The 14,987-nt window shown below is 44.4% G+C and overlaps 2 protein-coding genes across 2 annotated transcripts; both read right to left on the bottom strand.

Moving 5' to 3' along the window:
- Positions 1-670: 670 nt before the first annotated feature.
- On the bottom strand, positions 671-5,204 carry tmem179ba (transmembrane protein 179Ba). The gene is made up of 5 exons (XM_084547540.1): positions 4,829-5,204; positions 3,916-4,112; positions 3,243-3,380; positions 2,311-2,389; positions 671-1,826 (listed from the first exon to the last, which is right to left on the bottom strand). The coding sequence occupies exons 1-5, from the start codon at positions 4,922-4,924 to the stop codon at positions 1,641-1,643; spliced, it is 696 nt and encodes a 231-aa protein (XP_084403666.1). The 5' UTR covers positions 4,925-5,204; the 3' UTR covers positions 671-1,640.
- Positions 5,205-6,824: 1,620 nt separating this feature from the next.
- prox3 (prospero homeobox 3) lies at positions 6,825-14,677 on the bottom strand (the record flags this gene model as incomplete). Its single annotated transcript, XM_084570026.1, has 5 exons — positions 6,825-9,198; positions 9,990-10,095; positions 10,608-10,720; positions 12,618-12,719; positions 12,818-14,677. The coding sequence occupies 5 exons, from the start codon at positions 14,675-14,677 to the stop codon at positions 9,025-9,027; spliced, it is 2,355 nt and encodes a 784-aa protein (XP_084426152.1). The 3' UTR covers positions 6,825-9,024.
- Positions 14,678-14,987: the final 310 nt, after the last annotated feature.

Raw genomic sequence — 14,987 nt, 5'->3', positions numbered from 1 at the left:
CTGTTCTCCAGAGCTCTTTGTCAGGAAATAAAAGCAGACAGTAAATCCAAGGATGACACCACCTGTAGATGATTCTTTTTCCCCACCAATGTAAACCTCCCAGCTATCCGACCTGTCCTTTCTTTCGTTCCCTCTTCTTCTTCTTCTTCCTCTACCGTCTTCCTGGGCTCCGGTAAAGTCACGTAATCCACAGAGATTAGTTAGATTAGTTAAGGAAAGAGAGAAGGAGTCGTGCTGTAACGGCAGCAGTAAGCTCCTTCCATCTATTTTGATCTGTGGGGTAACTCATTCGGTAACGGATACCAGTTCATAAATCAGATTTATTTCTAGAGATGTTGGCTAATAAATCTTAATTTTTGCAGCAATGTCTAAAAGCTGGTTTTATTGAGTGTGGTGAAATGGCACAAAACCCAAACAGTGTTGCTGTTCGGTCTGTTTAGGATTAAAGTCACTACGGTTTATTACTTGGATTAGACGACACTCAGTTTATATGATGGAGAATAAAGACTGGAATAAAGACCTTTACTTGTACTACTTGTCTTAAAAAATAACCCAGTGGATCTCAGCTTTTATTAAATGAGGAGTTACAGAAATTAGAAGATTATGGAGCATTGCACTGAACGAAGCAGTCATCATATACTTGGGAAACACATAAAACATCACAAAAGTGTCCGTAGCACAACCGTCTTTATTTGTTCTCAGCCAGCAGAGGGAGACATCGTCCAACCTCCTTCCCACAGACATGAGACTGGGACATGTGTGGTTGTCCTCCTGGCTCTACTGGTTCCCACAGTGGAACACAAACAGTGTCTTGTGTCATCATTACAAACCAAATATTTGAAATCCTCACTTTTTTTTTTTTTTTTTTAAATAGGCACAGTATCCCCAGATCAAATACAATTAAATTAGGTTTAACGTCAAATAAAATAATCAGTAATCATCATCACAAAGATCTCTTAGTGAATCCGTCTGAATGACACAGACGGCTTAGGATGAAGTGTGACCTATTCATCTATCAAGGCCTTTGTGTTCATATAAAATGTCTTTCATGTAAGAAACATCTGCCAGTCATATAAAAAGTACAACATACGAGTGAAATATAAAACGAATGCCTGCCATAAACACTCCCAACATTTGCCGTGTGTGTAAACAAACCGGATGAATGAACCGACACACGTTCCTGTGTCTACAGACTTACACCTGAAACAGTTTTGGCAAGAGAGCGGATGTGGTGGACGGGTAAATATGAACAAAGATAACGCTTCAGCCTGAGGATTAGGTTTCACGTCAGGCCCGTTTAGTCAGACACGCGGACGCTCGGCCTGGTTTTCGATTTCTTTGGCGTCGCAGCACCAGACGAGGTGGCCGAGTGGTTAAGGCGATGGACTGCTAATCCATTGTGCTCTGCACGCGTGGGTTCGAATCCCATCCTCGTCGTATTACTCTTTTCTCCGCGCGTTAAAGTAGATAACAAGAGCTGTGATTCAGTTTTATATACAACCTGAAAGCATGTTGGTACTCAGCTGAACACCGTCCTATACATGTATTTACCCGCCACCACATCTACCCTCATGTAATTGTTGCATAATGTCTGCGTTTCTCTAACTCCCCTCATGACACCCCCCCCCGCCCCCCGTTCGTCACTGCTGCGCCCTCGCGGGATTGTTGAAAAACGGCTCGGTCTCTTCCGGCGTCGCCCCCGGTTCGCCGAAAAGCGCCCCAGCCGGTCCTCCCACGATCAGCTTGGACTCCGAACCCTGGTACCTCTGAACGAACACCAGAACCCCGATGATGATCCAGAAGAAGAAGTTGACCCACACGGCCGTCTGAGAGGGAGACAGGGAGGGGAAGGACATGACGCACGGCTTTTAGATCCTGAGATGAAGCTTCGTGATTAAATGAAGCTGCCTCTGTAAGATGCTGAATGCTTTCAAATACCTGGGGTTCAGTTAAAGAATAAACCATTGTGTTTGCTGTATATGTGGATTAGTCCTAGATCTGTTTTTAGTCTCTAATAGAAGTAAATTAAATTGTCTGTAGAAAAAAAAATGTATGTACTTTACTCGCTACCAAGGTTCATGGAGGAAACTGTAAAAAGCTCAAGACACCAGCAGCACTTTTAACGTCTCTCTAGTTGGTCTGACACAGCTGCCCCATACACCACATGTGCTGCTGGAGCCTTGACCTTTCTGTAACTTCAATCAAATGAAATCGGGGCACGAATTTACACGGCTGCCGACAAATTCAAAGTAAATAAAATGTGATTTCTAGATTCTATCAAATAAAACTCATGAATTAAAAAATTCTGACCTCTGCTTTTTGTAGACCCGTGAAGAATCTTCCTCCTTTGAGCGGACTGACCCAGTTTTGAGTCTGAGCTTCTGCACAGCTTGAGAGACAGAGACCGAATGAATGTTAGACACAAAGACAGAGAACGGCTGCAACAGTTCCTTTGAGACTCAGCATAGAACATTACATATGTAAGACTCACAGTTTATGCAGCAGATGCTACGCTAGTGATGGGTTAACTTAAAACTCACAGGGTTGCTATTAAATAAAAGTTAAATCATTATCTATGGCTGAGAAAAGAGTTGTTATATACACCGATCGGGTATAACATTATACTAATATTGTGTAGGTCTCCCTTGTGCCTCCAAAACAGTTCTGACTCATAGACATGGGCCTTCTGAGGGTGTCCTGTGGTGCCTGGCATCCCACAGATACTTGATCAGTTTGGGATCTAGTGAATTTAGAAGGCCAGGTCAAAAACCTTGTGCTGTTCTTCATGTTTTCTTGAGTTGCATCCTGCTGGGGATGGCTGCTGCCGTCAAGGAGTGTCATTGCTATGGGGTGGGGGTGCCTGGTCTGGTCTAGGTGGGAGCTACATGTCTAAGGAACATCCACACAAATGAATGCCAGGTCCAAAAGTTTCCCAGCAGAACATTGTATTGTCACAAGATGGTCAAAGTTAGTCACTTCTCTCCTGTCAGTGGTCGTAATGTTGTGGCTGAACAGTGTAGGCTGAGTCATGTAAAGAGTCATTTTTTTCTGCTAACTCAGTGTGACAAAAGCCACAGCAGTCATGAGATCAGTGTGACATGACTACAGCAAGAAACATTACACAATGTGTATATGGTTTCACATTCAAGATTCATGCAAGAAAGAAGGTAAAGCAGGTTGGTTTTGTGCCGGCATATCTGTTCATGTGTGTGTGTGTGTGTGTGTGTGCGTGCTCGCGCCACCTGGTGATGTTGGGAACGGTGTGCGTGACGGAGTTGCACAGCGAGTCCCGGCCGATCTTCAACATGCAGCCCGTGATGAGCAGGAAGAACAGGAAGACGCCGCACAGGACTATGACCATGTTCATCCACATGCGCTCCCTGCGAAGGAAAAACAAAACACAGCAGCAACGTTGAACTCTGACCAAACGAGAACATGCTGACAATCTACAGAAATGTGACACGTGACTCTGTCTAAAAGAGGCCATGTCCTTGTGGCAAACGGTTTTATTGTGTTGGGTGGGGTGTCGTCCATTTTGCCGTTTCATTGTATCACACAGTCGATGTGGAGTAGACTCAGGCTTGTTCCAGATAGGGATCTAGTGAATTTGGAGGCCAGGTCAACACCTTGTGCTGTTCTTCATGTTTTTTTTTTTGGAGTTGTTCCTAAACTGTTTTTGTGTGTGTGTGTCCGTGTCAGGCTGCATCCTGCTCAAGGAGTGTCATTGCTATGGGGTGGGGGTGTCTGGTCTGGTCTAGGTGGGTGCTACATGTCTAAGGAACATCCACAGGAATGAATGTCAGGTCTAAAAGTGTCCCAGCAGAACATTTAATTGTCACAAGATGGTCAATGTTATTTACTTCTCCTGTCAGTGGTCATAATGTTATTCCTGATCGGTGTACGCAACACACACACCTTGTTTGGTCCCTGTCGAACCAGAGGGTGTACCCCCAGTACAGAGACAGGGAGAAGCACATCACTGCCACCAGGATGGATATGGCGGAGACAAAATAGCACAGAGAAGGGGAGCTGGAGGACTGGACCCCGATGAGTTTAGTCGAGGCGGTGAAGTTGACCAGTCCATAGAGCATGCACCGACCTCCGAAGTTACCCTGGGAAGAGGACAGACAGATGAATTACGGTCCCCTCGGATGTTGTCTTCAACTGGGAACAGGACAAACAGAGAAGACAAGCAGCCTGTGGACGCCTAAACTGCGGCACCTGACTTCTATCAACAGGCAGCACAGAGAGTAATTGGGGCACGAGGAGCCTCGGCGTCACATGATGAGACGCTCTTACTCAAACGTCCAACACACGCGCGTTTTCTGATTGGCTACGAAGAGACAGCGTCACAATTAATAAGACGCGTTTATGGCGTCTCCCAACAAACAGCTTGAAGTGAAAGTGGTTAGTTTGCACCTGGAAAAGTAGCAACAACACATTTACTTAAAAAAAACAACAACAACAACAACAAAAAAAAACGACTAACTCGTTTGCTTTAGTAGGAAATCAGAAGTGAAAGCGCGTGTCCTCGCGCTCTGCCGTTGGCCCAGCAAAAAAAAAAGGAATTCAATCATTTTTGATCCAGAAAAGAAGGCAGCCATTTCTAAAGCAAACATTACGACACATTAAGTAAATTATTTAACGAAATAAACACAAAGTATTGTTTTGTAGCGACAACATAAGCTCCGCACATAAAAACAAAACTCTCGTTTTCGTTTTTGGTTCACGTTCCAGAACTTTTGAGACGCACGCACTTGGAAAGTCTACCCCGGAAGAGGATATCAGCGCGACCGTTAAGCAGAACAGTTTACAGGTTAAAAGTCACCTGGACGATGGTGAGGGACGCGGCGGTGACTATCCCGCAGACGAAACAGCTGATGTACAGGGCCAGCTCCAGCAGCAGCAGCACCGGTAACGCCATCGTCCAACGGCCCGGTCCCCCCGTCTGGAGGGAGAGCAGCGTGAAGGCAGCCACAAACACCACGAACCACTTCCGCTCAAATGTTTCAAAATAAAAGGTGAACGGGCGAAAACTGTCGCTGTGATATTAACTGATAAATAAAAAAGGTATATTTACTGTATAATTTGATTTATGATGAACATTAATTTAAAGCATCAATGCATTATAGGTACATTTTAGCAAGCCTTTATTTTACCATTGCAAATATTTAGAAAACTGAAGGGGGAAATCAGGAGACAAGCAATGTACCATAATTAAAAAAAAAAAAAAGAAAGAATAACAATTTAAAAAAAACATTGTCTTATTTAAAATAAAAAAAAAAAAAGTCTAAATTTCAACTCACCTGATTGTTCTTGGGGCGATTTAAGTGAAACGCTTATATTTTGAAGGTAATTTTATTAGATTTCCGGTGATATTTTCATGTGTTTTTTTTTTTTTTTTTTTTTTAATCCTCGTCAGTCACTGTCAAACTGTCCGAAACTACAAGACTGCGTCCAAGATCCTCTCTAGCGGTTTCTCCTCTGTGGGACTTCCCCACATTTGCGCGTCCACCTCTGAATGCGTTTTAAATCGTTTAGTTTTTTTTGTCACACTTTCACGCTGCTTGTCATAAGGAACGATTTTCATCGCATTTATTGCGGCTGTTTTCAGCTGAAAGATACTAAACTAAAAAAGGGACTGTGGGAAGCAGGTGGGAGAAGAGGGTGGAAATGCGATGAATCAGATTTACAATTATGTCATTCTTCCAAATTTAACTCGAAGCAGATCAGCACACTCATTGAACCCTTCAGTGTGATGTGGTCAAATGTCGAGCTACTTGAGAGGCTACTGTGAGTGTGTGTGTGTGTGTGTGTGCATGTTTTAGATGGGAGGTACTACTTCTTTCCCAGAATGCTTAATCAAACCTTGTGACTTGTGTCATATGACCATTTATATACAGCTGCTAAATTCACCTCTACACTAGAAATGCATTTACTCATGACCCATGACCCATGTCCACCGTGGGTTTCATCATTCAAGACCGCCAGAAAAACACCATTAGACTGCACTGAGTTTTTAATTTCCCTTACCTGCAATGTGATTAAATATAGTTCCCCATTTTCTAAAAGATTAGCAGTTCCTGCTTAGATCTACTCAGCAGCGAGCTGTGAGAAGTTGTTTATGTGGTTTACACAGTCAGGCTGCAGTTTGTTGTCAGCCTTTAAGTTACCTTTGCAGAAACTGAACCTGGATGCTTTTAACATTCAGTAATACACAGGATAAGATGTTACAATCCCTTGTGCCAAGATCCCAGGCAAAACACATTTAGAGGCCCTGTTCAACTAAGAGGCCCTACCAAACCTATGGTCATGTGATATGACAATTAACCTATAATCTACATAAACCAAGTAAAAGCTGCTGGCTTGTAAGCCCATTGAGCAGCAGAGGATACTTCAAACACTGTAAAACATAAACTAACTAAACGCTTCTGGCTTGTATGGCCCGCTTAGCAGCTAACCATAGCTACCAAGCAATATGAAGACAACAGGAACCTTGCCTAAACAACAGCAGTATGCAGCATGTCATTGGGGTTTTCAAGTGGGCACCTCCTTTCACCGATGTTTCGTTAAGTTAGGCCCACGACACCTCGAGAAGGCTTAACAGTGACTTCCAGCGTCCTGGAGTCACCCCCCTCCACACTGCCACTGCACAACCCTGTTTTGCACATAAAGTAATTTATGTGCAATACACTGTATATACATATTGGTCTTATCCAGGTGCTGAGTCCAGTTTTCAATTATCCTGAATGTAATGCAGGATGATATAGGTGGTCCTCATTCTCTAATATGGACAAAGGCCTTAAAGGGGAATTATTGTTTTTTACAACCTGGACCTTATTTCTGGCATAAAATGCGATCGTTTACTCACCCATATAACTTTTGTGGAATTTGGAGTCATTCGGATGATATTTAAGTTAGTAGGTCAATCTATAGACCCTGGATGATGATAACATGTAACTCCGGACTCAACAGGGAATAGCACTAGCGTATAATAACAAAATATTGGTGGAATGAACAGGTTTCGCGGCAGATAATGCGTTATTTAGAGATTGCGTTTCGGTGCCCCATTCACTCCCACTATATGGATATACGTGGTGCTCTGCTGGATCTAAATATCGTCCGAATGACTCCAAATGACATCAGTTATATGGGTGAGATCATATTTTATGCCAGAAATACGGTCCAGATTGTAAAAAATGGTAATTCCCCTTTAACCTTGATGATTCTAAGATTTAGCGCAGGACTGTTATATTAGAACACATTCGTTTTCACTAGTAAAGAGGAAAGCGAGTGTATATGTGCACTCTGTTGGGCCCATGTGCAACTTCTATTCCTTATTTCCCCAAAATATCAAATTGAAACTGCTATGTGGAGCACATACCTTCCCTTAACTAGGTTCTATGTGACAAGACTCATTGTCCAGCATGTGAGTCAAAACAAGGACACATACCACCGGAGAAATGGTGTGTCTGTGTGAGAGAGTGTGTGTGTGGCGCTGTCTCAGGTGGTTAGACTTAGTCCCGGGCAGAGCCTCTTACAAAGCCATCATCCAAGTATTAGTGTCAGTGAGAATGTGTGCTTAAATGTGTGTGTGTGTGTTACTGTGGTGGTGTTGTTAGATTAAAGGCTTAAAATATGATGGCATTAGTGTTGCTGGCTACCAGGACCTGAACACCACCAAGCATGTGTGTGTGAGCTGGCATCAAAACGTCACGACTCAAGCTTGGAATCACTTTAATTCGATAAGTTTAAACACCAGAATTCACCAAAATTGGAATGAGGCACAGACCTACAGTAAAGAATACAGAATTATGTACAATATAAAAGAGAGAAACATAACAGAATACAATACAAAATGCAAACGTAGGAAACATGCACTTGAACACACCACCAACTAGCTCATGAACTGAAACTTTCTTCTAGATAAAAGAGTCATGATATACAATGAAGTTCCCTCAATAGGAAACAACAGCTGATATATATATATACAGTATATATATACTAATTGTGCAAGTGGCCTATTTAGTTTAGTGTAACACTGAAAAAAAAATCATAAGTAAATATTTCAACAATAAGAGCACATCCAGGAAACAGCAAAACATTAATTTTAAATTCAGTATATTGTCCCACTGGACAGAATTGTAGTTACACTTTGATTGATTGTGCCGTCATGTACAAAAGCTCTATAATAACTCAATGTTGGATGTTGATGGATATACAAGCAGCTGACTGGAAACACTGACCAGATTGTGCGATGAAACCGAGGGTAACCTCACATTTAAAGTCTTATATTTTTAACAATGCGTAACAAAAGTTTCCCTTAAATAGTTTCTAGCAAAAAGCATATTTACTGTTTAATGATGGACATCCCTAAGGGAGAGCAGCAGTGAAATGCTTGGCTGTGATTGTTCATCATTATACTGCAGTATTTTTTTTTTTATTATTTATTTAAAAGTGTTTATCAGGGAGCTGGAATTTTCTTTATGTGAAAGTATTTCTGGAAACGGTGGCGTAGAATAGGGGCTTTTTCTGGTATTTCACAAGTTATTTCCAGGGAATGCAAATTAGATTTTAATGTGAATCAGTTCTGTGCGGGTTTGGAGCCTGGACAACACATCTGACCATCTCATGGTGACAAACAGCTATCCACATTTCCAGACAGCTAATGATAAACTGCTCTGTGTGTCTAAATTTGAAGATAGTTTTATCAGACCTGTGTAGGAGCAGTGGGAATTCACAGGTCAGCTGACGGCTGAAGAATGTTTGGACAGGGAATTCCTGCTCTGTCCACTTTAATTCAATGCTAAGGTCACAAGACAGCAGCGCTGAGTGTGTCGCCCCATTGAGCCTGGGTGAATGACACTCTATGTCTAGATAAATGCTTTAACTGTCGTAAATAATCTTTTTTTTTTTAACTTCTTCAAAGCGAATGAGCCGAACCGTGGAAATGAACGACCTCATACCAGCGTGATTTATAAACGTTCTCTCTTTTAGTTAAAACTGTGGCCGATGGCGGCGTCATCAGCCGACGGGGCAGCCGGGCAGTCTGAACGCGTCTGGCAGGGGGCTGTCGAGTTTGCAGATGATTTTATATATTCCCTTCTTCCAGCAGGGGTCGCTGTCTCTCCCGGTCCAGATGGCTGAGTAAAACTCTCTCAGAGCCACCTCAGCCACCTCGATGAACCTCTCTGGCACCTGCAGGGTAAAAAGATGACACGTTTGTAGATGTGCGGAGCTACAGCTACTAATGTTATTATTAATTAGACCCTGGTTTCTCTGCTAGGACAATTAAGCATGTTTGAAATGAGCATAGCTTTGTTTTTAACACCCGAGAGCTTACTGAATATTTACACCCAAGCATAGCCTTGAGTTTTCTTGTAAGATACTTTATTTTGAATCTGTAGTATTGCTACAGCACAATATTTTCATTATTTTCTAGTTTATAGTCTGACATTTCACAGTAACAACTACTACGAGGACTATTATCTTCCTACAGTGAGAACAGAAATCCAGATGCTGCAGAGGTTCATTAGTGCTACCAGCCAATTAACCACAACTCAGATTAGAGCCCACGTCAGTGCTTCAGAGTTCAAGTAGCAGACACATCTGGTGATTTATTTAAAATTCAAGGCAGCACTGAAACAGCACTCTGCCGCAACATCTGGTTCACACTTTAGTAATTTGATTTTCACCAGGACACTTGCTGCACGTATTTACATGTATTCCGCTCATAGCAGTCCACCGAGGCCGTGACATATGATAAGATTCTCCGCATTATACATCGTAATGACAGGAATCCTCGTGGTTAAAAAAAAAAAAACACTCGTCGTGCCATTAGGGAAAACTTGGAGCGAATCAGAATCCAGGTCCCCGATCCATTAAATATAATTGCATTATGATTTCACCGTATTAAACCACTCACCCGAGGACTGTGTACAGGTCTACAATTAGCAGACGGAGAGCTAGAGTGAACACACTCCCCTCACCTGGTAGATGTTACTTTTATTGTAGTGCATGTTCAGGATGCGGTACAGCTCGGTGTCACGGCCCACTCGCAGCTGACTCTCTCGGCCCAGACGAGGTGCACCATCCCTGGATTAAACAGACCGACAAATAGACTCATTTAAATGCAGTCACAGTGAAATCAGTTGTGCTTATTTGTATGACATGTTAATGGTCACAAAACCAAACTACTACCTGCTACATCTTATATATTTGTAGAGGAAGTGATGGGAGGTGTAAACAGGGCAGCAGCTGCCAGAAAATATGTTATGCACACAAATAAGTGAGTATCAAAAAGGATTTCTAAAACTACAAATACTGTGTAAATTATTAAATTTGCTCGTTTACAAGCTGCTTTACGCGGTTGTATAAAACAAGAAAGCATTTGTAATTCGTAAATCTTTCATTCAACAAAATCCCAAATGTGCAGAGAGCAGTATATCTGATGACTAAATCAAAGTCAGGGTAGAAGTGCTCTGCCAACGTGTTGCTACCACATAAAACCCAAATAAAGCAATGAAAGTCTGATGAAATAAAATAATGTGATTTAAAAATAAATAAATAAATAAATAAAACATGAACCAGTGCCAGTCCAAACCAACCGTGTGAGAGCCTCGCGGACAGCCTGGCGTGCAAAGCGCTCCATCTGGATGTAGAAGAACTCCCTGAAGTTGCTGAACCATTTAATCATCTGGGAGGTCACGCAGCGGTTAAACTAGACAGTGGACAGCAGGTGAGGACAGTGAGAAAGAGACAGAGAGAGAGAGAGAGGTGATTATTATTACATGATTTCATTTAGCATGTCCAGTGACAAAGAGAGAAATAGACTGTTTTGATCATCAATAAAGTCACTGTGCTTTGTTTCTGACAACAACCAAGTTCTATTTACTGCACTATATAGGCTGCATGTTTAGATTTCTGCATTTTATTTAGGCTAAAACATTGGGACAGCTCTCTAACCGCTTCAACGCACATGAGACCATGTACAGTACAATTTCCGGTTCAAACAGTCTCGTGTAGCTACATCACATGGCCGGTTAGCTCAGTTGGTTAGAGCGTGGTGCTAATAACGCCAAGGTCGCGGGTTCGATCCCCGTACGGGCCACGACTTCTTTTGAACCAGCATCTATATAGTTTTTACTAATCAGGTCTCTCTGCACCCTAGAAAGAGTCATACATTCTAACTGCTGCTATACACACATCCCAAATTTAATATTTTAGTAGACCTGTCTTCCCTTCACCTCCCATGCAAAGAGTGACTACTCAGAATAGAGGCGGTTTACCCACCCTCCTGTAAAATAAGAGAACAGAGTACTACAACAGTAACTGCTATTCCTAATTTGTCCACTGTTTTAGTCAGAGTAGCGGACAGAACAGAACTTTTTTTTTTTTAAAGTTTTGTAAAAGGATAGCTCATTAATTATAAATATTTCCATAATGCACTTGAGCTCAAATTGGGCTGTATGTGGCCCCTGAACTAAAATGAGTTTGACACCCAGGTCTAATTCCAATGACAGCCATCTTTTGAACACATGATTGATGACTTCCGCTGAATCGCCATGTTTTAGTTGAACGTTCGTGGCCGGTTAGCTCAGTTGGTTAGAGCGTGGTGCTAATAACGCCAAGGTCGCGGGTTCGATCCCCGTACGGGCCAAAAATTTTTTAATTAACAAAGTGTTCTCTGTTTAGGGTTTATTGGTCCTTCGTCTTTTCTCAGTACTGTTTTGGGCCAGACCTGTCTTTCTTTTACATCTAATAAGATATAAGGCTTAAAATAATAACAATAACATTGGGTTTCTACTCCTGCAGCGCGACTTCATAGAGCCTACAACATAGCGGGCTGCACCAGTGATGGCATTTATAGTAGTGAGCTTGTTTTGTCGGCAGCATAGTCGGCAACCTTCTGTAATTAGGTAATAAAGTTTTTAATTGTCATTTTAACCGTATACACCAGTGTGTTTTTAACACCTGACACAGGGATTCACGTCTCCCCACTTTGAACTATGATGAATATCTTACAACCATCAGGTGTGTGACTGGACATGTTCTTGGATAGTTTCTCAACTTCTCAATTATTCAAGACTTTAGACAAAAATACAAACACATGATTGATCACTTCCGGTGAAGCGCCACGTTTTAATTGGACGTTCATGGCCGGTTAGCTCAGTTGGTTAGAGCGTGGTGCTAATAACGCCAAGGTCGCGGGTTCGATCCCCGTACGGGCCAAAAAGTTTTTAATTGACAAAGTGTTCTCTGTTCAGGGTTTATTTATCCTTTGTCCTCCCCAGATCGGTTTTGTTTCCGGAAAGCAGTTCAACCAAGGCCTGATTCACACAATCTGCTTGAAACCGTTGACGGTTTGAACTCTGTGAAACATTAACGTGGACTCAAATCTGAGGTGCCGTTATCTGGTCATTTGTAAGGTTAATGAACTTATCCTGACAGTAGAGGTAACTCTTGGTCTTCCTTTTCCTGGAAGACCGCTTCAATATTACTTCTACTACTATATTGGGTTTTCATTTCTGTTTTGTTTTAATGTATGCACAGTTCAAACCCCTTTTTAAAACCAAAAGACAAAGTCTCGTTCCAGGACTGTGATGGGGTACACACACCTTGACGTCAGGGAAGTAGGTCTTGAGCGTGTTGGAGCTGGGATAGCGAGTGTAGAAGAACATGAGCTTGGCTTTCTTCAGGTGGCACGGAGACAGGCCTTCCTGGGTGTACACATGAGGACAGTTAAGGAGACACACACGTCCCGCTGAACACACACACATAAACACACTCCCTCACTCCTTCCAGCACACCAACAAAAGGATATTCCTCCAGCTGTCAGGTAGAGGTCTCCCCCGTCCATTCCTCCCCCTCCTCGCATGCCACCGTCTCCCCTCATTCCTCTCTCCCTCTCCCGGCCGCCGTGCGCGTGGCGCGCTAGTGACGGGTCCAGGTGACCGAGCAAGGGGAGCGGGGGGAAGGAGTGGTGAGACGCGGGGTGAGACGAGAACTCCAAGAACGGGTCGGAGTTCAAATAGTCCTTGCGGGACGGCGGGAGGTGGGGGAGTTGAGGGTGGTGGAGTGAGCGGGAGAAGAGCTGCTGCATGGAGTAATGGAGCAACGGGAGAGGGAGAGGTGGGGGAGGTGGAGGAGGAGGGGGAGGTGCGGGAAAGGAAGATGAGGAGGAAGAAGAGGAGGATGACGATGGATGGAAAGTGGAGGAGGAGGGATCCTTGGGTTGTGACGCCGGTGGTAAGATGGGAGGGTGTGAAAGAGGAGGTGGGCGAGGTAAAGAGGGGTGATGGAGGGAGAGGTTGGGGTGAGAGGGATTGAGGTGAGCAGAGAGAGGCGGGCCGAGGAGTGGGTAGGCCTTTCGTGTGTCAGGTGACCTCTGGACAGCCAACGGCATGGCTAGATCTGTCGGCTCGGAGCGATGTGGCGGCCCAGGAGGCAGCGTGCTCCCGTTGTTCATCTTCTGCTTCTCTCTCTCTCCATCCTGCCCTCCTGCTTTCTCCTCCTTACCTCTCGCCGTGTCTCGTCTCCCGCCTGCTAGCAGCCCCATCCACACCCCCCTCTCCTTCCCGCCGTCGTTCCCCGGATCAGACGGGAGGAAAGAGATGGCGGCGGGGGGAGAAGACGGCGTGAAGTCTGTCATCTCGGTGTAAAGGCGGAGAACTCTGTCGATGACCCGGGCCACGGCGCTGCCCAGCTCCAGCTTCAGCGCCTGAGCAAACTTCTGCCCTCCCTCCTCACCCTCGTCTTCTGTCCCTCCGTCCCAGTCTCCTCTCACCAGTCCTCCGCAGTCCAACCACAACCCCGCTCCCTCCATCACGCCCTCCAGGTGCAGCCCTCTCCCTTTCTCCATCCGCCCCTCTCTGTCTTTTTGTAACTCTTCTTTCCGTTTGTGGAAGCTGTTAAAAGGGGAAGCAGAAAGGAGGGAGAAAGACTCCTTGTCCATCCCTCCACCATCAATGTCCTCTTCGTCGTACATCCCCTCAGTGATGTCCTCCTCTTCCTCCGTTATACCGTCATCTACGTCTCCTCCACCTTCTCCACCGCCGTTTCTGCACTTCCTTTTCTTCTCCTCTTCTGCCAGGTGCTTTTCTCCAAAAGCCCTCCATACTTTCTCCTGCAGTGCCTGCAGTCTCTCTCTCGCCTCTTCCAGCTGTTCTTTCAGCTCCTCCCTTTCTCTTCTCCTTCCCTCCTTCCCTCCCTCGCGCCTCTTGCCTCCCTCTTCCGCCTCTCCATCTCTCTGACGGCTCTCCAGCTTCATCCTTTTCACCTTCAATATGTCTTGGCTCCACTCGGCCATGAGGGCGGCGTCATTGTGCCTCTTCTTAACCCCCAACAAGTTCTCCTCCCCGTCCATCGCTCCCTCCTCGCTGCCTTCCGCTTCTAGCTCGCCATCTCTTTCTACTACATCTTCTTCCAGGTTTCGGTCTTCCAGGTGTCTGCTCAGGTTCGCGTTGAGTAGCCCTCCAATCCTCCTGGGGCCTCCGCCCGGCTGGAGGAGATGGTGGATGAGCGGGAAGCCAGGAGGTCTAAAGGCGGCAGCAGCAGCAGCAGGGCGACCTGCGCCACCCTGAGGGTGAACTCCAGAGAGATCTGTCGAGTTGCGTGTGGGGGCAAAGTTATGTATCTGAGGAGCAGAATCATCAAAAACATCTGGGGGTGAATCCATCACTGCAGAGAGACAGAAACAAACGATGACAGAGAAAACAATGAGCTTCGTATCTATTTTGTGTCCTGCGCTTACAGGTACGTTCACCCAGACTACAAAAAAATGACAATATAATGGAGATGAATGGAGTTCTGTTTGTAATATTCAAAGCTCTGAACATTTCACTGGAACCACTCGATGGTGAAGGAAGAGGTCTGGTTAAATGTTTTGTGTGGATTACTCGGCTAAACAAGAATCCGAGAGACGTCGTTTTCAAATACTATTTCTTTTCAATGTCATTTTAAATTGAATGCCCTGAATTACAGCGATG

This window comes from Chelon labrosus, assembly GCF_963514085.1.
Source record: "Chelon labrosus genome assembly, chromosome: 1".
NCBI lineage: Eukaryota > Metazoa > Chordata > Actinopteri > Mugiliformes > Mugilidae > Chelon > Chelon labrosus.
The sequence above is the reverse complement of the archived record's forward strand: the minus strand, read 5'-3'. Positions and strand labels throughout refer to the sequence as shown.

What these genes read in the sequence shown, in the direction of transcription:
- tmem179ba (XM_084547540.1), bottom strand. Translation starts at nt 4,924, where the DNA reads ATGGCGTTACCGGTGCTGCTGCTGCTGGAGCTGGCCCTGTACATCAGC. An exon ending in CGTCCCTCACCATCGTCCAG is followed by an intron (nt 4,113 to 4,828) that starts GTGACTTTTAAC and finishes TCCTCTTCCCAG; the next exon opens with GGTAACTTCGGAGGTCGGTG. An exon ending in CGGGTCTACAAAAAGCAGAG is followed by an intron (nt 1,827 to 2,310) that starts GTCAGAATTTTT and finishes TCTCCCTCTCAG; the next exon opens with ACGGCCGTGTGGGTCAACTT.